The 19,811-nt window shown below is 47.7% G+C and overlaps 1 protein-coding gene across 1 annotated transcript in view; it reads right to left on the bottom strand.

Moving 5' to 3' along the window:
* Positions 1 to 6,574, bottom strand: part of MLLT1 (MLLT1 super elongation complex subunit) — a 32,974-nt gene extending 26,400 nt beyond the window's left edge. Inside the window, exons 1-3 of the mRNA XM_076359599.1 lie at positions 6,491 to 6,574; positions 3,206 to 3,386; positions 387 to 469 (exon numbers count right to left, since the gene is read on the bottom strand). Of these exons, the coding sequence (XP_076215714.1) occupies positions 387 to 469; positions 3,206 to 3,386; positions 6,491 to 6,502 (276 nt within the window). The 5' untranslated portion in view covers positions 6,503 to 6,574. The remainder of the gene's footprint in view (positions 1 to 386; positions 470 to 3,205; positions 3,387 to 6,490) is intronic.
* Positions 6,575 to 19,811: the final 13,237 nt, after the last annotated feature.

Here is a 19,811-nt window from a genome sequence, read left to right as displayed (position 1 = left end):
TTAATATATTGCCAGTCAACACAGTATTTACGAAAGTTTATAAAATCAGTGGTTTACGTTTATTTACTTCCCTATTTGCATAAAATATTTTAAACTGCTTTAATATTATCCATGCTAGAGAAGCTTGTTACAAGTGGTACAATCTCTGTTCAGAATCTCTAGGACCATCACACTGTCCTGATATTACCTTTCTATACAATTCCATTTCTGCCAAAAGCTTTCTTTTGAAGTCTGGCAGGAGCTTCCAACTCCCAGTTAAATTCTATTTATTAGACTAATAAAAAACACACACATAAAACAGTCACATAATTTAGAGTCTTTCTGTCAGGCAGTTTCAGGCTCTGGCACATCTCAAAACAATTAGAAGACCAGAAATCAGATTCTACCTTATTTTTGAAGTATACTTCAATGGGCATAATGAAGCCTGCGTAGCCAGACTCCTCCACTTTGTAAGGGGGCTCCTTGCACACTGAAAAGAGAACAGACAAATGTTAACTTTGAATATAATGCAACTTAATCTGAGCCAAAAAGGAGTTGCAAGATGAGAAATGGGCCTCTGACAACTCAGGACACATTTAAAACACTGACCTTTGTGAAAAAACAAAGTAAGATGGTGGTCATGGGCTTAGTTAAGAACATGAAAATCTGTTCTTAGCTCCTCCCATGGAAAGGAAACATAAAACACTCCACGCCAGAGTCTCCGCAAGATTCTTCCCCCCCTTTTGCAGCAAGATACAATTACGTTTCTGTGCTGTTCCACAACAATGCAAACTGCCAGTTAAAGCTGTCTTGCAAAAATGGCAAAGACCCACAAGGTGGGAATTTGAACAGTACGGAAAGGTAAAATTTACTTTCATGCCAATATTTATTAATCAAAACACTACACCATGTGAGCGGATTTTTTTTTCCTTGAAATGCTCTCCTGCAATGCTCAATCTTCGTAATTACGTAACAGCCATACTACAAGCTGCTTCATCCAAACCTCGTAACAAACCTGAAGGGCAGGTAAGCACTGCTATTTATTTCACATACAAGGAAATGGAGAAAGGTTAAACAGTTTGCTGCTAAGGTCACAGTGCTGCCTACTGCAGAAACATTGATTACAAAAGTTAATCGCTTCCAAGAAATTAATCTACGTGCTTCCTGCCTCAGCTCCCCCATCCCGCTACCTGTTGTTCATGCTGCTGAATCCTTCCTATCGTCTACCACTGCATTTCAGTATAGCGATAGCCGACTCAAAGGATTCTAGGATCATTTATTTGGCCGTGACATAGCTATACATAACAGCTGCCAGAAGAAACATGAGACCAACACAGAGATTCTCCCTCTCAGGAACCGGATGCACTTGCATATAATTTATGCAGTACAATATATGTAAATAAAGCCAATTAAGTAATTAGGGGAATTCCGTGCAAATCTTTTTACTTTCTCTAAAGAATTCCGAGTAATTAATATGATTAGGAAACAGTACCTCAAACCTAAAAAGCACACAAATTATTTTCCTTTAATGTACATACATTATCTCTAGCTCTAAGCACTTCTACCATCATTAAGGTGCTAGAAAGCAGTACTCAAAATTCAACTGTGAAAAAAGAGCACATCTAAAAATAATAAAAATCTATAGACTTGCTTTAACTTGAATTTCATATAAGAACCCTATCGTTTAGGGGGAAAAAGCCCCAAACCAAAGAACAGTGCCATTATGGCAGCAGGAATCTTAAAGACTATCTGCCAAGCAGCCTTTGTTCCTTTGCTGCTCTATTCTAACAAAATTACTACACAAGCAATCTGCTAGCAGCACAAGCCTACCTTCACCAGTAGATTTTGCTCCAAGTAAGAGCGAACCATCTGAAGAAACCCTTCAAACAAATCTAGAAATAGTATGCATCTGCCATACCATTTATGTACAACCCAGACACACTTTGGTCAAAAGCAAGCTGGCATTATGAGCAAGCTGAAGAAAGCATGCAAAACCTAGAGATCAGAAAAAACTGCCTCTTTAAAGGTAGATGATATGGCAACCGACTGAGCAAAGACCATATACTATCCCAACACAGTTGTTTGTAATGAAGTAATTACACCAGATGACAAGAATTGTAGCACAGCAGATTGTAACTTTTATTCTATAAATTAGCTTTCAGCCCAGTATTGCTCTTGCTTATCATACATCAGTTTTACTACATCAATTTGAAGGAGATATTATTAACATACAGACTAGATTCACATCCTTATGAGCTGAACACCTTTGAGTTACTTTCCACTGTGGACTCTCACAAATAACCAATGTAGTAGGTAGTCCTAAGACATCCTGCATGACCAGCAGTCTTCCAAAGAAATATTTCAAAGAATGCACATTATGAAGTAATTTACAGCAATACTCTTAGGCAGCCAGCATTCCTTGTAACACTACATAACAATAACACTACAGATGCAGTTACACAATCTTAAGCAGAACTAACTCTGCGCTGCTGCCGAAAAGGGCAATTCCTGCTCCTCCACCTCAACCATGCGTTCCTGCTGCCCCGTGCCAAGAATAAGGTTCATGTTGCTGCACACTCAGAAAGAGCAATGAACAGATCCAGCAGAAAATAACACTACAATCTGTATACTCTCCCCAACCTTGCTGACTTCACAGTGCTTGCACACATACGCGCAGCTGGAACATACAGCCAGTGGCAAAAAGATCATCACCCCTTTGGCACCATTGATTTCTGCTGGCTTGAGTACTACCTGAATTGGCACGTAAGACTAGAAACTGCAAGAATCCTGATGGCTACTTAATGACCAGTGCAAAAGTCTACATACTCCAGTACGTATACAAGCCCACTATTTGAGCATCTCTCACCAATCACATGCTTCCAGCTTGTGTTGGCGAATATTAACAAATCAAACCCATCTTTCCCATCTTGTAACATGAATTATCTTCTGCTGTCCCTAAGTGTCTTGAGAACCTGATGTACTAATGCTTAAATAAGAGGAGAAAGCATCTCACCTCCAGCCCTTTCATCAGAAGAAAGGTCCCATTCTCCCTGACCTTCCTCAAACAAAGACGGTAAAGGTTAAAGCTGAAGTGCATGCAATGTACATTTTGCTCCTCTTTAAGGAGATATTTTACAGAAAAGTGACAGTCCAAGACAACCTTGACTTGCACAATGCTCTTTCATACAGAGAAGGCCTAATAACACATCTTCAAAAATACACTCACCTCGCTTGGGTTTTGGGAAGCTCTCGTGTAGCCGAAAGACCACCCTTTCCACAAAATGCTGGATGTCACACTGCTCCGGGCCACGGACAAACACCATCCAGTCATGAGTAAACCCTTCGGTGGTGGGCTTTTTCCGCAGTTGGGCTCGGTGCCCCAGCTCCAATTTTACTTGAACCGTGCACTGTTTTAGGATAGAGGTAAGACTATAAGCAAAATGAAAACAGCTTACATGTTACGCATAATGCTGAGCCCCACAGACAGAAGACACTAGATCACCGCAGGGGAGGAACACGACAGCCTCCACAGAGAGATTCGGCTAATTCTGAAAACTACAGTGTTGTCAACAGAAAAGGTATCATAAAATAGCTCCTAGCACCATTTCATACCTATTTTCTTCCTAATATTAGCATTGCAGAGAAAACAGCTTTAGAAGAGGGATAGGTTTATCTGCCTCACTTATCAACTAAATTGTCAGCAAAGTCCTAATTGCGGAATCTTTATTTCTAGAAAGTGTCAGAGACAGAACTTGATGTTCACAGCTTACAGAATTCACAGCACTGACAGAAAACTAATCTTAAAACAGGAAAAATTAGATCACAAATTGGTGGGTTATGATATTCTCTGGAGTATATAATCCATTAGAATACAGCTATGGTGCTCCTTGTATTCTTTTAAATACATTTTATTAACACACTTTCAGAGACCAAGTCTAACATATAGCATGCCTGCACAATATCCAACACTAAAATTATCTAATTCTGATTTGCACTCCCGAATCCTACTCTAATCACAGGATAAGAGAGAAGGTGTATTCAATGTCTCACTCAGAGCACAAAAATCCCATTAAATGTCTTAAAGAACAGATTAAATTAATTGTGAAGATCCACATATTATTGCAGACTTCACAGTCAGAAGAAAGCAAATTAATTAAACAGAGGAAAGGCAAATGTGACACAGACAGAAATTAAAGCAAGCGAATCTTAGGGCAAGATTTGTAGAGACAGGGAATAACGCCTAAGGTATCCGACTACTTAGTAATTTTGTGCATATACATTATACAAACTAGACCAGCAGCAGAGCGATCTCAAATTAAACCCAACAAAATCCAGCTTCAGCAACTGGAAGTTATAAAAATGGGGCAGTTTTTAGTCCTTACCCCTTTCTTCACCTACGACTTGAAAATAAGTGTCTTGTTCTTTCTGGCAGGTCTCAGTTACCACTGGGAGAGGCAACATCATTTGTCATTACCTGTATTACAGGTGGACACAGACCCAAACTGAGGGCACGATGTTAGACAATGAATATAGAAAGAGCGAGCTTCCCGAGCTCTAGACAAATGTTTAGGAAAAGCATTATCTTCATTTTCCCACTGAGGAACTGCAACAAGGAGTACGACCATGATTAACGCTCAAAAAATATTTTGCATCGCCAATCTGACATTTTATGGGAATGTGATTTTCAGAGTCTGGTTAATACTTTCTGAAAAAGCATAAGTCACTCAATCTCAGTATTCTTTTCTTTGTAAAAAGATCACACAGGAGGTCTACAGAGTAGACCTACAGAGCATCAAAGCTCGACCTCCCAAATTGCAGTCCAGTTCTAATTTCAACTATAAGCCTTAACACACTCTTTCAGGCAATTCTCTTCATAGTAAAATACCTTCAGCTGCCATCCAACACATCAATTCTCAGGGACAAACTCATCTAATTAATTGCTTCACCTCTTTTACTACAACATTTCTTTAGGTTACCTTCCTCTGCAAGTTCTCTTGGCAGGCCATTTTTCTCCCGTTCTGCGCTTTAGGGCTTATCTACACTGGCTCTGTCTCGCTCCTGCGCTAAAAAATGAAGGTACACGGCCGTCTGTTCTTTCATGTCGTATTAAGGAATAAGAAAAAAAGGCAAGGTGTGTTTCACTCAAAGCACAGCAATCTCTCCTATGGTGGAAGAGCACTACGTGGAGACAGTCTGCCTAAATCCCAAGCTCACATAGGAGGGTGCTTGCAGGCCTGCTTTATCTGGGATACTTCCCACAGCGTTCACGCAAGCATTCACATCCACTGAGCCAGTCTGTTCTGCAGCTTCACGTTATCGATTCCATAATTACCCTTTAAATTGTGCTACTGTTGCCAGTTACTACCCCTCTCCAGAGAAGTGCAAATGAGTGTCAGTCTACAGAATTTGCCTTTCTAGTTGAAACGGCTGAGAAATTTTAGCTGAGAAACAGATGGGACTATGTGGAAGAGAACAAAATTAAACATAAAAGAGAACTGTTTAACTGAGAGTGAAAGTTGTACTTGCTACACTCCTCACATATCCGTCCAATTAACAATCTCTATGAATTAAGCCAGAAGTTGAAACACATTTGAAAATAAGATCTCCCAACATAACAAACATCCAAAGTTGCTCCACTGAAAATGGAGGGTTTTTTTTTTTTCCCCAAGCGTGCCACTCAACAAAGGGAAATCAGGATCCTATTCAAACAATTTGTAATAATACAAAGGAGTCTGCTTTTCAACTTCTCAATAAACATTCTGAAGGCTGCTCTGGGTTTTTGTTTGATGTGCTAATTGCCTGAAAGCCATAACCAGTTTCCATTAGCTCTCCTCTGGATGATTATTCAAAGGATAGCGGGGCTCACCTCCTGAACCTCAGGCTTGTAGGTAACCTGTTACCAGCTCGCACGCACTCGCACACAAAAGGCCCGAGCCAGCCTGCTCTAGATCACCTCAGGTAAACTTCCAGCATCCATCCCCGCCTGCTGCAGCACCGCAGCCACCCGTCCGCTCACAGGCGGCTTCCCACCGCCTCCCCGGAGGGGTAATAACTCTCTCGGTGGCATTAACCCTTTGCACCGCGGCTGATGGGGGTAGTAACGTCGGCACCACCCCTCCCCGTAAATAAGCCCAGGCAGGAATTTGCGCGAAATGCTGCTGCCACCCCCCGCCGCGGGCGAGGCTGCAGCGCGGCCGCCCATGAAGGGGCGAGGGCTGAGCAACCCCCCCCCCCGCCCCCAAAACAAAAAGGGCTGTGAGGAGGAGGTGTGCCTCCTCAAAGGGGGGACGATGCCCCCCAACACCACCGGGGGGGTCAACCCCCCCCTCCTCCTCCAGGACGGGGGTGGGGGTCCGCCCAGTGCAGACCCCCCTACCCCCCGGTGCAGGGGGGTACCAGCCCCTCCCCACGCGTGCCCCCCGCGCGGGGGGGGGGCGGGGGGGGAGGGGCGGCGCCGAGGGGCCCCACCCCCACGGCGGCGCGGCGGGGCGGGCGCCGCCGCTCCCCTCACCTGATTGTCCATGGCTGGGCGCAGCGCCGCGGGCCCCGCTCGCTCGCTCGCTCCCGCCGCGGCGGTTTCGCTGGCCGGTCGGCGGGGGGGGGGGTGTCTCTTCCCCCCCTCTCTTCCCCCCCTCTACGAGCGAAGCCGCTCTCCGTCCCCCCCACCCCCCTCCCCACCGCCTCGGCCGCCGCCGCCGCCGCCTCCTCGGTCGCGGCCCCTCACGGCCCCGCCGCCGCCGCTCGCCTCATTGTGTGTCACTCACAGGCAGCAGCCCCGCCACCCCCCCGGCGCCCGCCCCGCGGAACCGGAAACCGACGCCACCAGAGAGGCACCCGCCCACCGCCAATAGCTGCCTCGCCTCACGCCTTGAGGCGGGGCTTCCGCCCGGGGGCCGCCGGCCTCCCCCGCCTCCGCCTGATGGGCAGCCGCTGCGTCCAATCGGCGGCGGGCGGGCTGCCGAGGGGGCGGGGGTAGAGGCGGGGCCCGCGCTGGGTCAAGCGGGTGGTGGGAGGGAGCAGGGGAGGCGGCAAGGCCCTGCTCCCCCTTCCCCCGCGGCGGGCGCGGCGCTGCGGCGCGGTCCTGCCCTGCGGCGTGGCCGGGCTCAGGCCCGCGCCCCGTTCCCGGGCGCCCTTCCCAGGCCCGGTCCCGGCCCTCCCGGGACGGCGCAGCACGGCCGCTAACCGGCACCGGGACCAAGCGCTTGGGCCTCGTTGTGCGCCCCGGCCGCGCCAACCCGCCCCTTTTCCCTCCCTCGGCCCACGCTTCCCCGCCGCTGGCGGCAGCGATTCTCACCCGTTTATTAATTTCCTACACAAATGAGCTGAGAACAAGGGAAACCACAGCTCCCAGTACGGCGGACACGGCAGTCCAGAATGGCTGGGCAGGGCTGAGCCTTGGCTGGGGAGGAAGCTGGTGGCACTGCTCGACCTCGGTTCTCCTTGTTCTCCCTCAGCCTCTCTCCTTCCTTCCCATTTTCCCTCCATCTCTCCCGCCTCATTCTCCCCCGGTCTCATTTTTCCCCTCACCCTCCCTTGTTCTCCCTCAGTCTCCCTCATTTTTCCCTTGTGCACTCTTGTTTCCTTTCAACTGCCCTCGGTCTGCCTCATTTTCTCGCCGTTTCATTTTCCCCTCGGTCTCCCATGTTTTCTCTCAGTTTCATTTTCCCCTCGGTCTACCTCATTTTCTCTAACTTTCAATTTCCTCCCTCAGTTTCCCCTCGGTCTTCCACATTTTCCCCTCATTTTCAATTTTCCCCTCTGTCTCCCACATTTTCCCCTCAGTTTCAATTTCCCCCTCAGTCTCCCTCATTTTCCCCTTCAGTTTCAGTTTTCCCCTCGGTCTCCCTCATTTCCTCCCTCAGTCTCACATTTTTCTCTCGGTTTCAATTCCCCCCCTTGGTCTCCCTCATTTCCCCCCTCAGTTTCAATTTCCCCTCGGTCTCCCTCATTTCCCCCCCTTGGTCTCCCACGTTTTCCCCCTCAGTTTCAATTTCCCCCTCGGTCTCCCTCATTTCTCCCTCAGTTTCCCCTCGGTCTCCCTCATTTCCCCCCTCAGTCTCTCACATTTTTCTCTCGGTTTCAATTCCCGTCCTCGGTCCCCCTCATTTTCCCCCTCAGTTTCAATTTTCCCCTCGGTCCCCCTCATTTTCCCCCCTTGGTCTCCCACATTTTCCCCCTCAGTTTCAATTTTCCCCTCGGTCTCCCTCATTTCCCCCCCTTGGTCTCCCACATTTTCCCCCTCAGTTTCAAGTTTCCCCTCAGTCTCCCACTTTTCCCCCTCAGTTTCAATTTCCCCCCTCGGTCCCCCTCATTTCCCCCCTCAGTTTCAATTTTCCCCTCGGTCCCCCTCATTTCCCCCCCTTGGTCTCCCACATTTTCCCCCTCATTTTCAATTTCCCCCCTCGGTCTCCCTCATTTTCCCCCTCATTTTCAATTTCCCCCCTCGGTCTCCCTCATTTTCCCCCTCAGTTTCAATTTCCCCTCGGTCTCCCTCATTTCCCCCTCATTTTCCCCTCGGTCTCCCTCATTTCCCCCCTCAGTCTCTCACGTTTTCTCTCGGTTTCAATCCCCCCCCCCCCCCCCCCGCTCTCCCTCATTTCTCCCTCAGCTTCGCTCATTTCTCCTCTTTGTCCCTCACGTTCCCCTCATTCCCCCCCACTTTCTCCCACGTTCCCGCGTTTCCCCTCTTCCCCTCCCGAAGCCCCCTCCGGCCGCCGCCGCTCTCCGGCCCGGGCCTGGCGGGCCGCCCGCCGCCAGCCCTGCCCGCCCAGCGGCGCCTTCCCCGCCGGCGGCCGTGCCGTGATGGAGACCGCGGGGGAGAGGGGTGTTCGCTGCACGGGAGACAATATCTCGTTTTCTGGTCTGTAGCGGGGAGCATTTGCAATGCAAATGGACCCAGGGATTCCTTCGGTGAAGCGGTGGTTATCAGCCGCAGGCTCAGCTGGGTGACGAGCCCGGAGGTCACTGTCCTGGCTGAGAAAGGAGCTGCTGGCTGCGGCGGAGGCATCATTAAAAGCCGCCCGCCCTGCAAACGCGGTTTTCTCAGCACCGCTGCTGACTCTGAGCGTGACATTTGCATCTGAAAAGTGGGTTTTGTTTACCTTTTCTTAGAGCGCTAAATGACAAGTTATTGCGCTCAATTTTGTGAGCCTTAAATTAGCGCGGGACTGTCATTACAAGTGCAATTTGTGACTGTTTCTGAGCAAATTTTCTTTTAGATGCAAGGCAGAATTTTTTCCTCGTGCAACTTTCCTGTTCGAAATAGTTTGTTGATCTCCGTAAGGCAGCAGAAAAATGCGTGTTAGCCAATAACGTTGTGTGTGTTGCTAACTGATAGCCACAGGCAAGGATTAATCGGTTCCCAAATCATTCTAAAGAGCCAGTTTACCTCATCAACATGAGAGAGGATATTAGTAAAGCAAAATGCTTAATCGCTTCAGTTAACAACAACAACAACAAAAAAGAGCCCGATTTGGATTCTTTTAAGTGCCCCAGTTTTAATTTTCCATGTTTCTGTCTGATGCAGTCCCAAGAGACATCTCCTGGGACAGTCTCTTTTCTTCTCCATTGAGACCGGGCCTCTTTCTCTGGGAGTTCTCATTGATATCTTTAATTGTGGACATTATTCCCATGCACGTGACTCTTGGGTCTAAATCTTTTATTTTCTAACTCCCAGTCCTAGCTATTCACTCACAGCCTCATCACAGTCCTTGGTGGTTACATGCTCCCTCCCGGGCCTGAATCTTTTCTGGAAGTGTCTTCGTCTTTCCCAAGTTTGACTCCACTCTTGCTCTGTTGGATTTCCTCCTTGTGCAAGAGATGTTGCACAGACATACAAGACCCTGAACTTTTCCCTTTCCTGAAAAATTGTCTGTTACTTCCTCTGAAACATCATTAGAATTTGCTTTTTATTTTAATTCCCATCGATGACAATTTTTCTGTGCCTTTATTTTTGCCCAGCCCGATGTTTTCATGCTCTCCCAGTGCGGGACCTGGACTGCCCTCCTGCTTCTGCACACCCGTATTTGCTTCTGCTGGTTCGGACACAAGTCGCTCCTCCAGCTTTCAGCTGCTTTGTGGCCTGGGGTGGGATCTGAGCAAGAACTTGGACACTTCCAAATCAGGGATGGGAAAGCCAGAGTCAGGTGCCTCAGCTTCCACGGCATCTCAGGCGGGCGGTCAGTTACATGGCCATTAAACCGCACTATACCAAAGAAGTTGGGGTGCAGAGTAAGCACATCATTATATTGATGCCTGCTCCAAGCCAGCACCCCAGGGCTCTGTGCTGGGACAAGTAGTGCGAGTGGATTGATTTAAAATGTGCTGGGGTAGCTCTTTACATTCAACTGCGAAAATGCTCGAGGAGAGAAATTCTTACAACTTTGCTCCCCTAGCAGTGCCCAGTTCTGAACGGTTTCCAGCCCAAGGACTGATCAAGCTTACCCCCGATTTTCTTTCCAAGCTCCAAAAAAAAAAAAAAAAAAAAAAAAAAATCACAGCCAGGGGTAGAAAATTTGCCAGGCTTATGGGAGTGCGTTGGGAGTTTCAGGTGCCGGGTAGTGCTGGGGAAGGTGGAGCCAGCAGCCATCCAGGCTCCTCCAAGCTTCTAATTTTGCAGGGACGTCTCAAGCTAACGAGCTGTCAGCTGAGCGCCTTCGCACCCAAGGCAGCCGTGGGCTGAGCTCCTGTTTCTTTATATCTATTCCAGCAACTTCTGGGTTTTGCAATAAGCGTCTGCAAATCCAATTAGCGTCTTTCTTTGTGGCACTGTATGCTGGCAGAGATCCGCTGTGTTGCTGCCATCTACAGTAGGGCCAGTGCCAATGGATAAGAAACAGATCTTATTTGCATATTCAAATATGCAAATGAAACATGACAGCTCTCCCTAATTTTTGTTTGGGCTTTTTATTTTTCTTTCCAGAGCCTTGCTTCACAGATCCTTGTCTTGGACTGAAAGGTGTGTGTTTAATCTGGCTTGGCCCATGGTAGGGGACTATGCCAAGGACTGGTTCTGTACTGTGAGAGCTGGGGATGGTGGAAAATGAAGTGGAAAAAAGACTTTGCACTGCACTTGTCCCTGCCTTGGACGCGTAAACCCAGGGACGGGAAGGATTTCTGGGGTGTTTCCCCCAGCACAGGCTAACCTACAGTCCTGGGACGGTACAACACATCCTTTCTCTTTCCTGCCTGTACACACCGTGGCTGCTTTACAGGCCAAACCTGGCTGGTCTTGGGGAACATGAGTGAAGTAGGCAACGACTGGGGTGTTTGGGAAGAGACGGGTCCTAGTGCTTTGGTGGGGAAGGTGATGACAAGTGCAAGTTGGGGCAGCGCAGCCAACGCTCAGGCGTCCACAGACACCTTCTGGGAGAGGACTGGCCGGCAGGCGCTGAACTGCAACAGAGCCCACTCCAGGTTTTCTGAGGCTCTGTCTGGGGAGCCAGCAACAGCCGTCGGAACTGCTCCTCGAGGCACCTCTCCTTTCTCCCCCGCTGCTCCCCTCCTTCTCCCCGGCTCCCCCTCTCTGTGGGAGCACAACATTGACCCCCCGAACACACACAGCCCCCCTGCCTTGGCAGCCCCCTCCAGACAATCCCAATTGCCGTGCAACCCATGGTGCCCAAATTGCTTACTTGCCAGCCTCCAAGCAGCATCTCTCATTTTGCAGCTACAGTACTTTGCTGTAGGCTTAGCATCACCATTGGGATGGTTGGCTGCACGTCCACTGTAAGGCCCCATCGTCAATTTATATGTGTGCGTCTGCATGTTTGCGGCTTGCCCTTCCTATCCCTGGAGAAACAAGTTTGTTTCACTGTTTGTTGTCATTCACTATTATTTTCTCATTACTAATTTAGTTGCATCTTCCTTTTTCCCACTCTGAACTGAAGACCACAAGTTTTGTGGTCAGTCTGTGCTTTGAGGGGCTTGGGCACCAGCCAGCCAACAAGCAAGGATGTCTCCAGCACTTAAAGAGTGAGGCGGTGTAGAAAAATGATGATCTTGTAATAGTCCCACAGACTTAAAGATTAAGACACAAATCTTGCATTTGAGCAGGGTTTCTCTGAGAAAATATATGCCTCCACTTTGTGTCCGTATGCAACATGACTGAGTGGAAGGACCCCTAAGTTCTCTCCTGGACATGTGTAAGTCACTTCACTGCCTTCTCTTACAGGCTGCAAAATGATTATAGTGATCTTCGTCTACTTCCGTGAAGCACATCCGATGAGCAAAATACTCTGTGGCGTTTCCAAGATGAACATACCTGCAGTTGAAACAAAGAACTGATGATATTTTAGGTAATAAGGGGCAGATACCTTTTTCCTGGTATTTACCGTGGCTTTGCCAACAACAGTGTCATGTCCTTACATACAGACTCAGGAAACATCCTGAACCTGAAGTCGAGAGGATTCAGTTTGTCTGCTGACACCGGGGCGGGGGGGGAAGCTGGGTGTTGCTTTGGTTTGTGTATTACTGTCTGTGGCCTTTGTCATCTTAGTTCACGGCACTGGCTCACTGCAGGACTCGTCCCTGTTGGCTGCCAGCGAGGAAACAGAACAGGTAGTGACAGAGAAGCTGTGAGTGAGAAGGAGTTAGTTCTGCAGCGATGCTTGTTCTGGTGTAGCAGGGCTCCTGGTTTGCTAATCAGCGTTGGGATCCCTGCAGGGAAGCGTGTTCGTTCAAATCAGCTGTTAATCCTAGCAATATTTATTCTTCTAAAAATGATTATGTTTTGCCTGTTCTCTGCCTTCCCCTCCTTCTCCAATTCACACTCCACACTACAGTATTCACAGCACATATTTAACACCAGGGTACTATAGCAAAAGTCCAGATTGTTAATAGCCAAAAACTCTGATTGCCAAAAAGATACTCCTAGCAACTACTAGCTGCATCTGGGAAAAATTACAGACAGCTTGGAAATTCTTTAGTTTCCTTATTAATAAAGGACTTAGTAGAAAAAAAAATCCCACACTGTAATACAGTTTAGCTTAACTAAGTTCTTTTGTGCCTGAGGAAAATCTAAATTATAGCATACTATAGCTACTGAAAAATGCAAAAGGCTTTTAATGTATAATAACCCTCCAAACCAGAAGGAAGAGGGAAAATTTTCTTAGTAAGCGGGAACACAATGAGAATTTATTTTATTCTTTCTGTGTATTTAGTGCTGGTGAAAAGAGCCGGATGAATAGTCACAAATACATCGTGTCCCTTGCAGATGCAACATGGGCAGCACAAGCATCCTCAAACTGCCCCGCCAACGTGCTTCAATTCTGAATGAGAAGGACCAGCTTTCTGGGTGAGAAAGGAGTCTGTCTCTATTCAGTCCCTGACCCTTCTGCTCAAGGCTGTTAATGAAGGGGCCTCATTAACACCAAAGGTGAGGTTGGCATTATAATGTAGCTACTGGTCCACTGCAGGCTGAATTGACACCTATCAATTCGTTTCGCCTGGCTATTGAGCAGCCGTTGGATGGCGGTACCTTTCTCTTGTACTCTACAGACAGAGGTCAGGTTTGGCCAAGTGATGTAACGGTCTGTGTCGTGCCAAACCCGCCAGCCGGCTGGACCTGCCACGAAGAGGATTTGTCCAACATTGAATACGAGCTGCTGGCAGAAGTGCAGGCTGGAGAAGACGGGCCCAGGCACCCTATGTGCCCGTTGGAGCAAACACAATCACGGTACAATAGGAGGGAGTGAGATTCGCTGCCGAAATTTGTGTCTGCTTTGCACGGGGCTTCTTTCGGTTGATGCCAAAGTCATTGAAAAGTGCTCATCTGCATGCTTAGAGAGAGGCCACCTTCTGACTGGTGACTGTCACCCTAGACGGGATAACCTTTAGGCCACTGAAAAATACCAGATGGGGGAAAAAATAGCTTGAAAAATAGGAAATGACAGGAGAAGGTCAGTAGGGGAGTCTGACCAGCACCAAAAAGCCTGTTCTGAATTGTTTTCTGGATTGAAGGGTCCAAAAAGCGAGTAGGAATTACTATCCCAGACAAATACACTGTCTGAGATACAACCTCTCCCAAGGCATTCCCAGCCTTTGGAGTTTCCTAGGGCTCTAATGTAGCAGTCCGGTGGCCGCACACTCACGCTTGCTATGTTTCTGAGCATCCAGAGCTCTGGCTCACCTTGTGTGGTGCCTTTTGCTCTTGGGACTGGTGTTTCTGCTATTTCCAACCCCAGTAAGTCAGCTTGGTGGTTTTCAGAGCAACTGGCCATTTCCAACATCAGCAGATACCCAGCTGGGTGGTTTGATCCTCTCTACACTCAGAGCAGATTGTGAGACATCCCAGGGCTGGCGGAGCAGCGTTTCAGTGCCTGTAACGTTCAAGTCAGTATGAATTTCTGATTTTTGTGGATTCTGGGTCAGCTGCTCTCATGACAGATTCCAGCAAAACTAAGCTGTTTTGCTGGAATGATATGAAGTGAGCTTTCACCTGTCTACACAGCAACTGGAGGTGGGGTTGCCACATATGTAAATGTATGCAAACCACCTCTTATCTAGCTAGCTCAGGTATGATAGCAGTTCAGATAATCCCCCACGCTGCAGTATGGGCTATGCAAACTTGCCTGTGACTCAGGGAATTTGGCTGGCCCTACCACGCTGAAATTTGTCCCACTGAAACTTAATCATTATCACTGATATCGCTACCTGTGAGACAATAGTGCACCTGATTGCAGCAAAGTCATATCTTAGCAGTGTGGCACATCTCAAACGCCTTGGAGCTTGATTTTGTTGCATAAAGGCCCAGCCAGGGCAGTTTCAAGGGAGTCAGGTTGGAATATAAAGCAACATACACGTGCAACAAATACCATTTCAACCAACACAGGGAGAATTGAGAATTGTTTCTGTAACTACACTGTGGAGGCAGAGCTGTAACAAATTCTTTCCCTTTGTTACTCGGGCATCAGAATAAGGCATGTAATACATGCTCATGAGTGAATCCATTATACATACATTTTATATGCCATCAATATTTTAGATAGATGAAGAATACAATCAATTTGGACACATTTCATGCAATTTTGAAATGCATTATGTAAACATTGCAGATGCAGGCCATTTCCTTCCATTGCCTGTGCATTTTTGTATGCTATGAAATCTATTTTAAATATATGCGTGAAATGTGTCATGAAACATCTGACATATGTGGAAAACATATTACTGTACCGTATGGGCAGTGTATAAGGTCGCTCATGAACAGCTTGAAAACAGCAATCATTTGCATATGGATATATAGCTGTTTATGTGATGATAGCATCACAGGGGAATAAGGGGTATGTCCCAGGTCCATGTAGGTCACTGGCAATATCAGTACTGTTGGACTCGTGATGAGTAAAGTTACGAGAACAAATACAAATAGCTGAAGTGTTTGCTGCCTGGAAATTTCCATCCGTTCCTCATAACAGAGCAATTCATAGTTTTGTGAAAGGTAAGGCACAGTGAGCAGGAGAGCAAAATCATGTTTTTAGTGACCCTTTGCTCTATCGTATTTTGATCATTAAAAGTCACCCTTGGTCAAGGCACTTTTCTGCTGTTACAGAGCAGATCCTGTTCTCCCTTTCAAGCATCCATCGGACTGGACTGGCTCTCTGGGCTGAATATGGTTAGTACGCACGGGGGATGGTACAAATGGGGTCAGACCCTGTCTTTATTCTATATGTACGTCTTTCTGTAAGGATGGTAAATGTTCTTCAATGTTACACGAGTAAATCTTTAAGTCTGATAGGATGATTCATGATGAATAACAAATTCAACTTGTTGCCATTTTTGCTCTGTTTCGCAGATTTGGTTTTGATTTCACTTGGCAGTGCTCTGGTAGATGTTAATACTTGGCAATATTAGGATAGTAAACAGCAAAATCTCACGTATATTAATTTTTACATTTTCACATTACAGTTCTTCATTGATTAATTTTTAAATTGGTCCCAGAAAGCACTTAGAGAAATATTGCAGTTTCTACTTTATTGGCTTTACATGGCACTATTTCTGGCTCCAGCCCAGCAAAATATATTCTTAAGTGTAAGCAAGTGCCATTGATATCAATGGAATTATTCATATTCTTAAAATTAAACATATGCTTAAGCATTTTAGTGAACTGAGACAGCTGGTCTCTTATGGAAGGCCTATCTAAATAAATGCAGCATCGATGCAGATTGTGAACTTTATAACCCGATGCACAACTGAATGTTGCTTTTGGTGAATACTTCAGCATTTGAGATAAAGCTTTACCTTTTGTTAAATATTTGTGACAGTGAACCTAAGTGTGCCATTTCAAAACAACCCAATTCAGTTTTACGTTTAAACACATTTATAAAAAACCCTCATGAATCAGGACCCAAGTGACTGAATGTTCATAGAAAGTGAATAAAAAAACATGGAGAACAGTCCTAATTGAAACCATGTTTTCAGCTGTAATGTGAAGGCACAGGAAAATTAATCCTTCCATTTTAGGTATTTTGATAGCAGCCATTACTAGAGAACTGAAGTTATTTGAACTGCTTTGTCAGACAAATGTGAACTGCTTGTTTTTCTTCTGAAAACAGCAGTGAGAATGTCTTACTAAGTGGAACCAAATCATGGGGCTTTATAGAAACAGCTGAAAAGATCATTTGATCTTTTGATTAAAAATCATTTTTTGTCAACTGGTTTATTTGGCCATGTAATGGCTGTGCTTCTCTGTACTGAGAAGTGACTTTTACCCACATCGCCTCCATGATCACTGGTCAAAACTGGCCCTGATTATGTGTGCAGCCGACGTGTGAGCTAATACAGAAAGACATAGGCAGGGCACCTCGAGACCCTGACTGCTGCAAACACGGTGAGAGAGTATTCGCTGAAATACAACTTTCAGCTAATCAGGACCTGATAGCTTTCATCTGTCCAGAACAGCCATCAATATCTGGAAAATCCTGGCATTTGTTTATGTCCCTATGGCTAATTTTGTCTTATACGAAAAGTGGATAGCAAAGATGTAGATAAAACAGTGAAAAAAAACCCCAAAACATCTTTCCTAGCAGTTGTGAGGTAGGTGTTACAGAATTGCCAGCCCCTGAGTTGGAAATCCTGTGTCAAACCTCAAAAGTAGCACTTAGAGTTGAAAGGACAAGACTTTTAGAAGTAATAATTCTTGGAGCTTATCTCTCGGTTTCTTAGCCCTTTGCGTTCATGGTTTCTAACTTTTGACTGCAGACCTAGAAGATTAAAATTGAAAAAAATCAAAGCTGAATCAATGTTGTTTTAACATGACTCCAGCAGAGGGTTCTTTAAATCAATCATAAAGATTGCCAGGCTGGCAATAAAATCCCAGGACCTAGCGACATCCATTCCGTGTTTCAAAACTATTATCTTCCTTTCTCTTTGAGACAGTTAACAAATAAAGATCTTTTGGAAAAGGCGTAAGAGAGACTCCAGTGAAGCAATTTCTTCTCCTGGCATTGTTAAGAGCAGGGCCTGGGTTATTATTAATTACTTTTGCATCATTTATGCAGATCCATGAATGTGCAACGTCCTTTACAGATAAATCACTCTGCCTTGAAAAGTTTCCAGTCTGTGAGCCAAATCCTGCAGTGTAAATCTGTAACAGCAGGAGGCAATTCGGTGCAGCAGAACAGGTAAGTGTTAATACTTGATGCTGTAGGACTGGTGCGTTATCAACATTATTATTTCATTTGTGTTGCAATTGCACTAAAGAGACTCAACTGATGCCATTGTTTCACAACCTCTTTAATCTGGCATCAGTTGAAAGCAGCAGCCTCTATCCTCTTCCTCATTCCTGCTCCTTCTCTTGCCTCTTTTCTTGTGGTTTAGGCAGCCACATGGTGAACCAAATCAGGGAAATGATCCGGGTTAGGGCTCATCTGGCAAAAATAAGGAAAGGTTTAATTTTGACCAGTCCTAACTCAGATCCCTGAGTGCAGGGCTTGCAGCTTTTCCTGCCCTGCCTGTTTTCCTGTGTTGCTCTGCTGAGCGAGCTGGCTGGTTACACGCGGAGAGGCACTCACACAGCCAACCAAGGGTCCTGGTGCAGAAGGTACTGTCAGAACTCCCCACGACCTGGGGGGGTTGAGAAGGGGCCACTGTTGCTTTTCACCCTCCGAGGGCTCCCAGCTTTACCCGTTCAGCATGCTGGTCATCCCTGCAGGAACCCTTTCAGCTCAAGGCAAAAATGCCCTGACTCGTCCCTTTGACAGCCCCACTCGTTTTTATGGGGTGTTTGTCAGCTCTGCAGTGCTGGCTGCGCCCCACAAGCTGGAGCCATGGCTTCCTGGCAGGAAGGACAGAGCATCCCCAGGAGCTCAGGGACCTTTTGGAGGTGCAACCCCAGTCTCAGATAACCCTGTGCAGCCCCGGGGACGCCCAGACCACAGTCACACACTGGTGTCAGGGCTGCTTCGCTTTCTCAGGCTACAGACCCGCTTGGAGCAGGAGGCCCTGCCTTGGGCACTGCAGTCCTTTTAAAGCTGCTTTGTGGGTTTCTTTTCTTTTCTCTCTTTCTCCCCCCCCCTCCCCAGGTTCCCAGGGCTGGGGATTCAGCTTCTGGCTTCATCCAGAAATCCCTGAGGGTTTCAGATCCCCACGAGGCCTCTCAATGTCTTGATCTGCTTGAATAGGCATTTTTAACGCGGCCCCGGCTGTCATCAGGGCCTGTTACAGTCACTCAACTGCAGCAACATTGTTCTCAAGGCAGCGGCGCCCGGGACACCTCCCTTATTACCATACTGCACGGGGGATTTTGCCGATGGGTTTCTCTGCCGAGCATCACACCGGCTCCGCGGCCGGAGGCGGCCAATTAGCCCTCCTTGCCCACGCCCCAGCCTCCATCCCTTCGTGGCTCTCTCAGCATCTTCGGCCCGCAGGGCTGCTGGCGCCTGTCCATCTCCAGCGGTCCTGTCGGAGGTGAAGGTGACCCCCTTTTCCTGTGCCAGGCTCCCTGGCAACGCGGCCTTTCTTTTTGAGCGGCCTCCTCCACCCCCTGACGGGGAGAGGGGCTGTGAAAGCCCTGCTGCACTTTTGAACTTGCTGTCGGCGCGCTCAGTGGCTGCGCAGGGCAGCGCCGACGGAGGGGCCGAGCCCAGCGGGGACCCGGTGCAATTGCCCAGAAGTTATTAATAGGCTGTAGAAGAATGTGATGGGCTGGGGAAGGGGTGAGGCAGGGGGGGAGAGCAAGAGGGAGTGAAACGGGGGAGGGTCAGCGAAAGGGAGACGGGGTGATGAGGGGAGAGGCAAGAGTGCTGGCATGCAGGAGAGACAAAGAGGCAAACGGAGGAGGAGATGGGCACCGGCACAGGGAGGTGAGGCCATACAAAGGCTGGAGCTCCGAGTCCCCCTTGTCCTGCACCTTGTGCAGGTGTCTCACCAGTGGCCGTGCTGGTGGAGAGGTATCTGACCCCGGTGCTGGGGGATGGAGATGGCAGGGGGACCAGGCCTGGGGGTTCAGTCCTTATGCAAGGCATCCCTTTCCCAAGATAAAATATTGCTTGGGGTTCATGAGCCAAATTTGCCATCTAGTGGCTCTGGGGACCATTGCAGAGGGACCCACGAGGCAGCAGCGGCCACGGGAGGGCCACGGCACAGGCGCTGCGCGGCATGTTGCGCAGCACCTTCTGCCTCAGAAGTTAAGCCCAGAGTGCTTCTGCTTTTGCTTTACTCACAGGGGCCCAAAAAGCCTGTGGTCCCTGGAGTGACATTACCTTGTCCTGGCTGTGTTGCAGGGAGCCAACCTCAGCCACTCTGCCAGCCTCCAGAGACAGTCCCTGCTGGTTGTGGGAGGACCCAGACCCATGACATGGTTCAACTTGTCACTGTAATGCAGCAAGGCTCGGAGAACA

The sequence above is a fragment of the Aptenodytes patagonicus genome, chromosome 25 (genome assembly GCF_965638725.1).
Source record: "Aptenodytes patagonicus chromosome 25, bAptPat1.pri.cur, whole genome shotgun sequence".
Taxonomy (NCBI): domain Eukaryota; kingdom Metazoa; phylum Chordata; class Aves; order Sphenisciformes; family Spheniscidae; genus Aptenodytes; species Aptenodytes patagonicus.
This window is presented reverse-complemented; position numbering and strand designations above follow the sequence as displayed.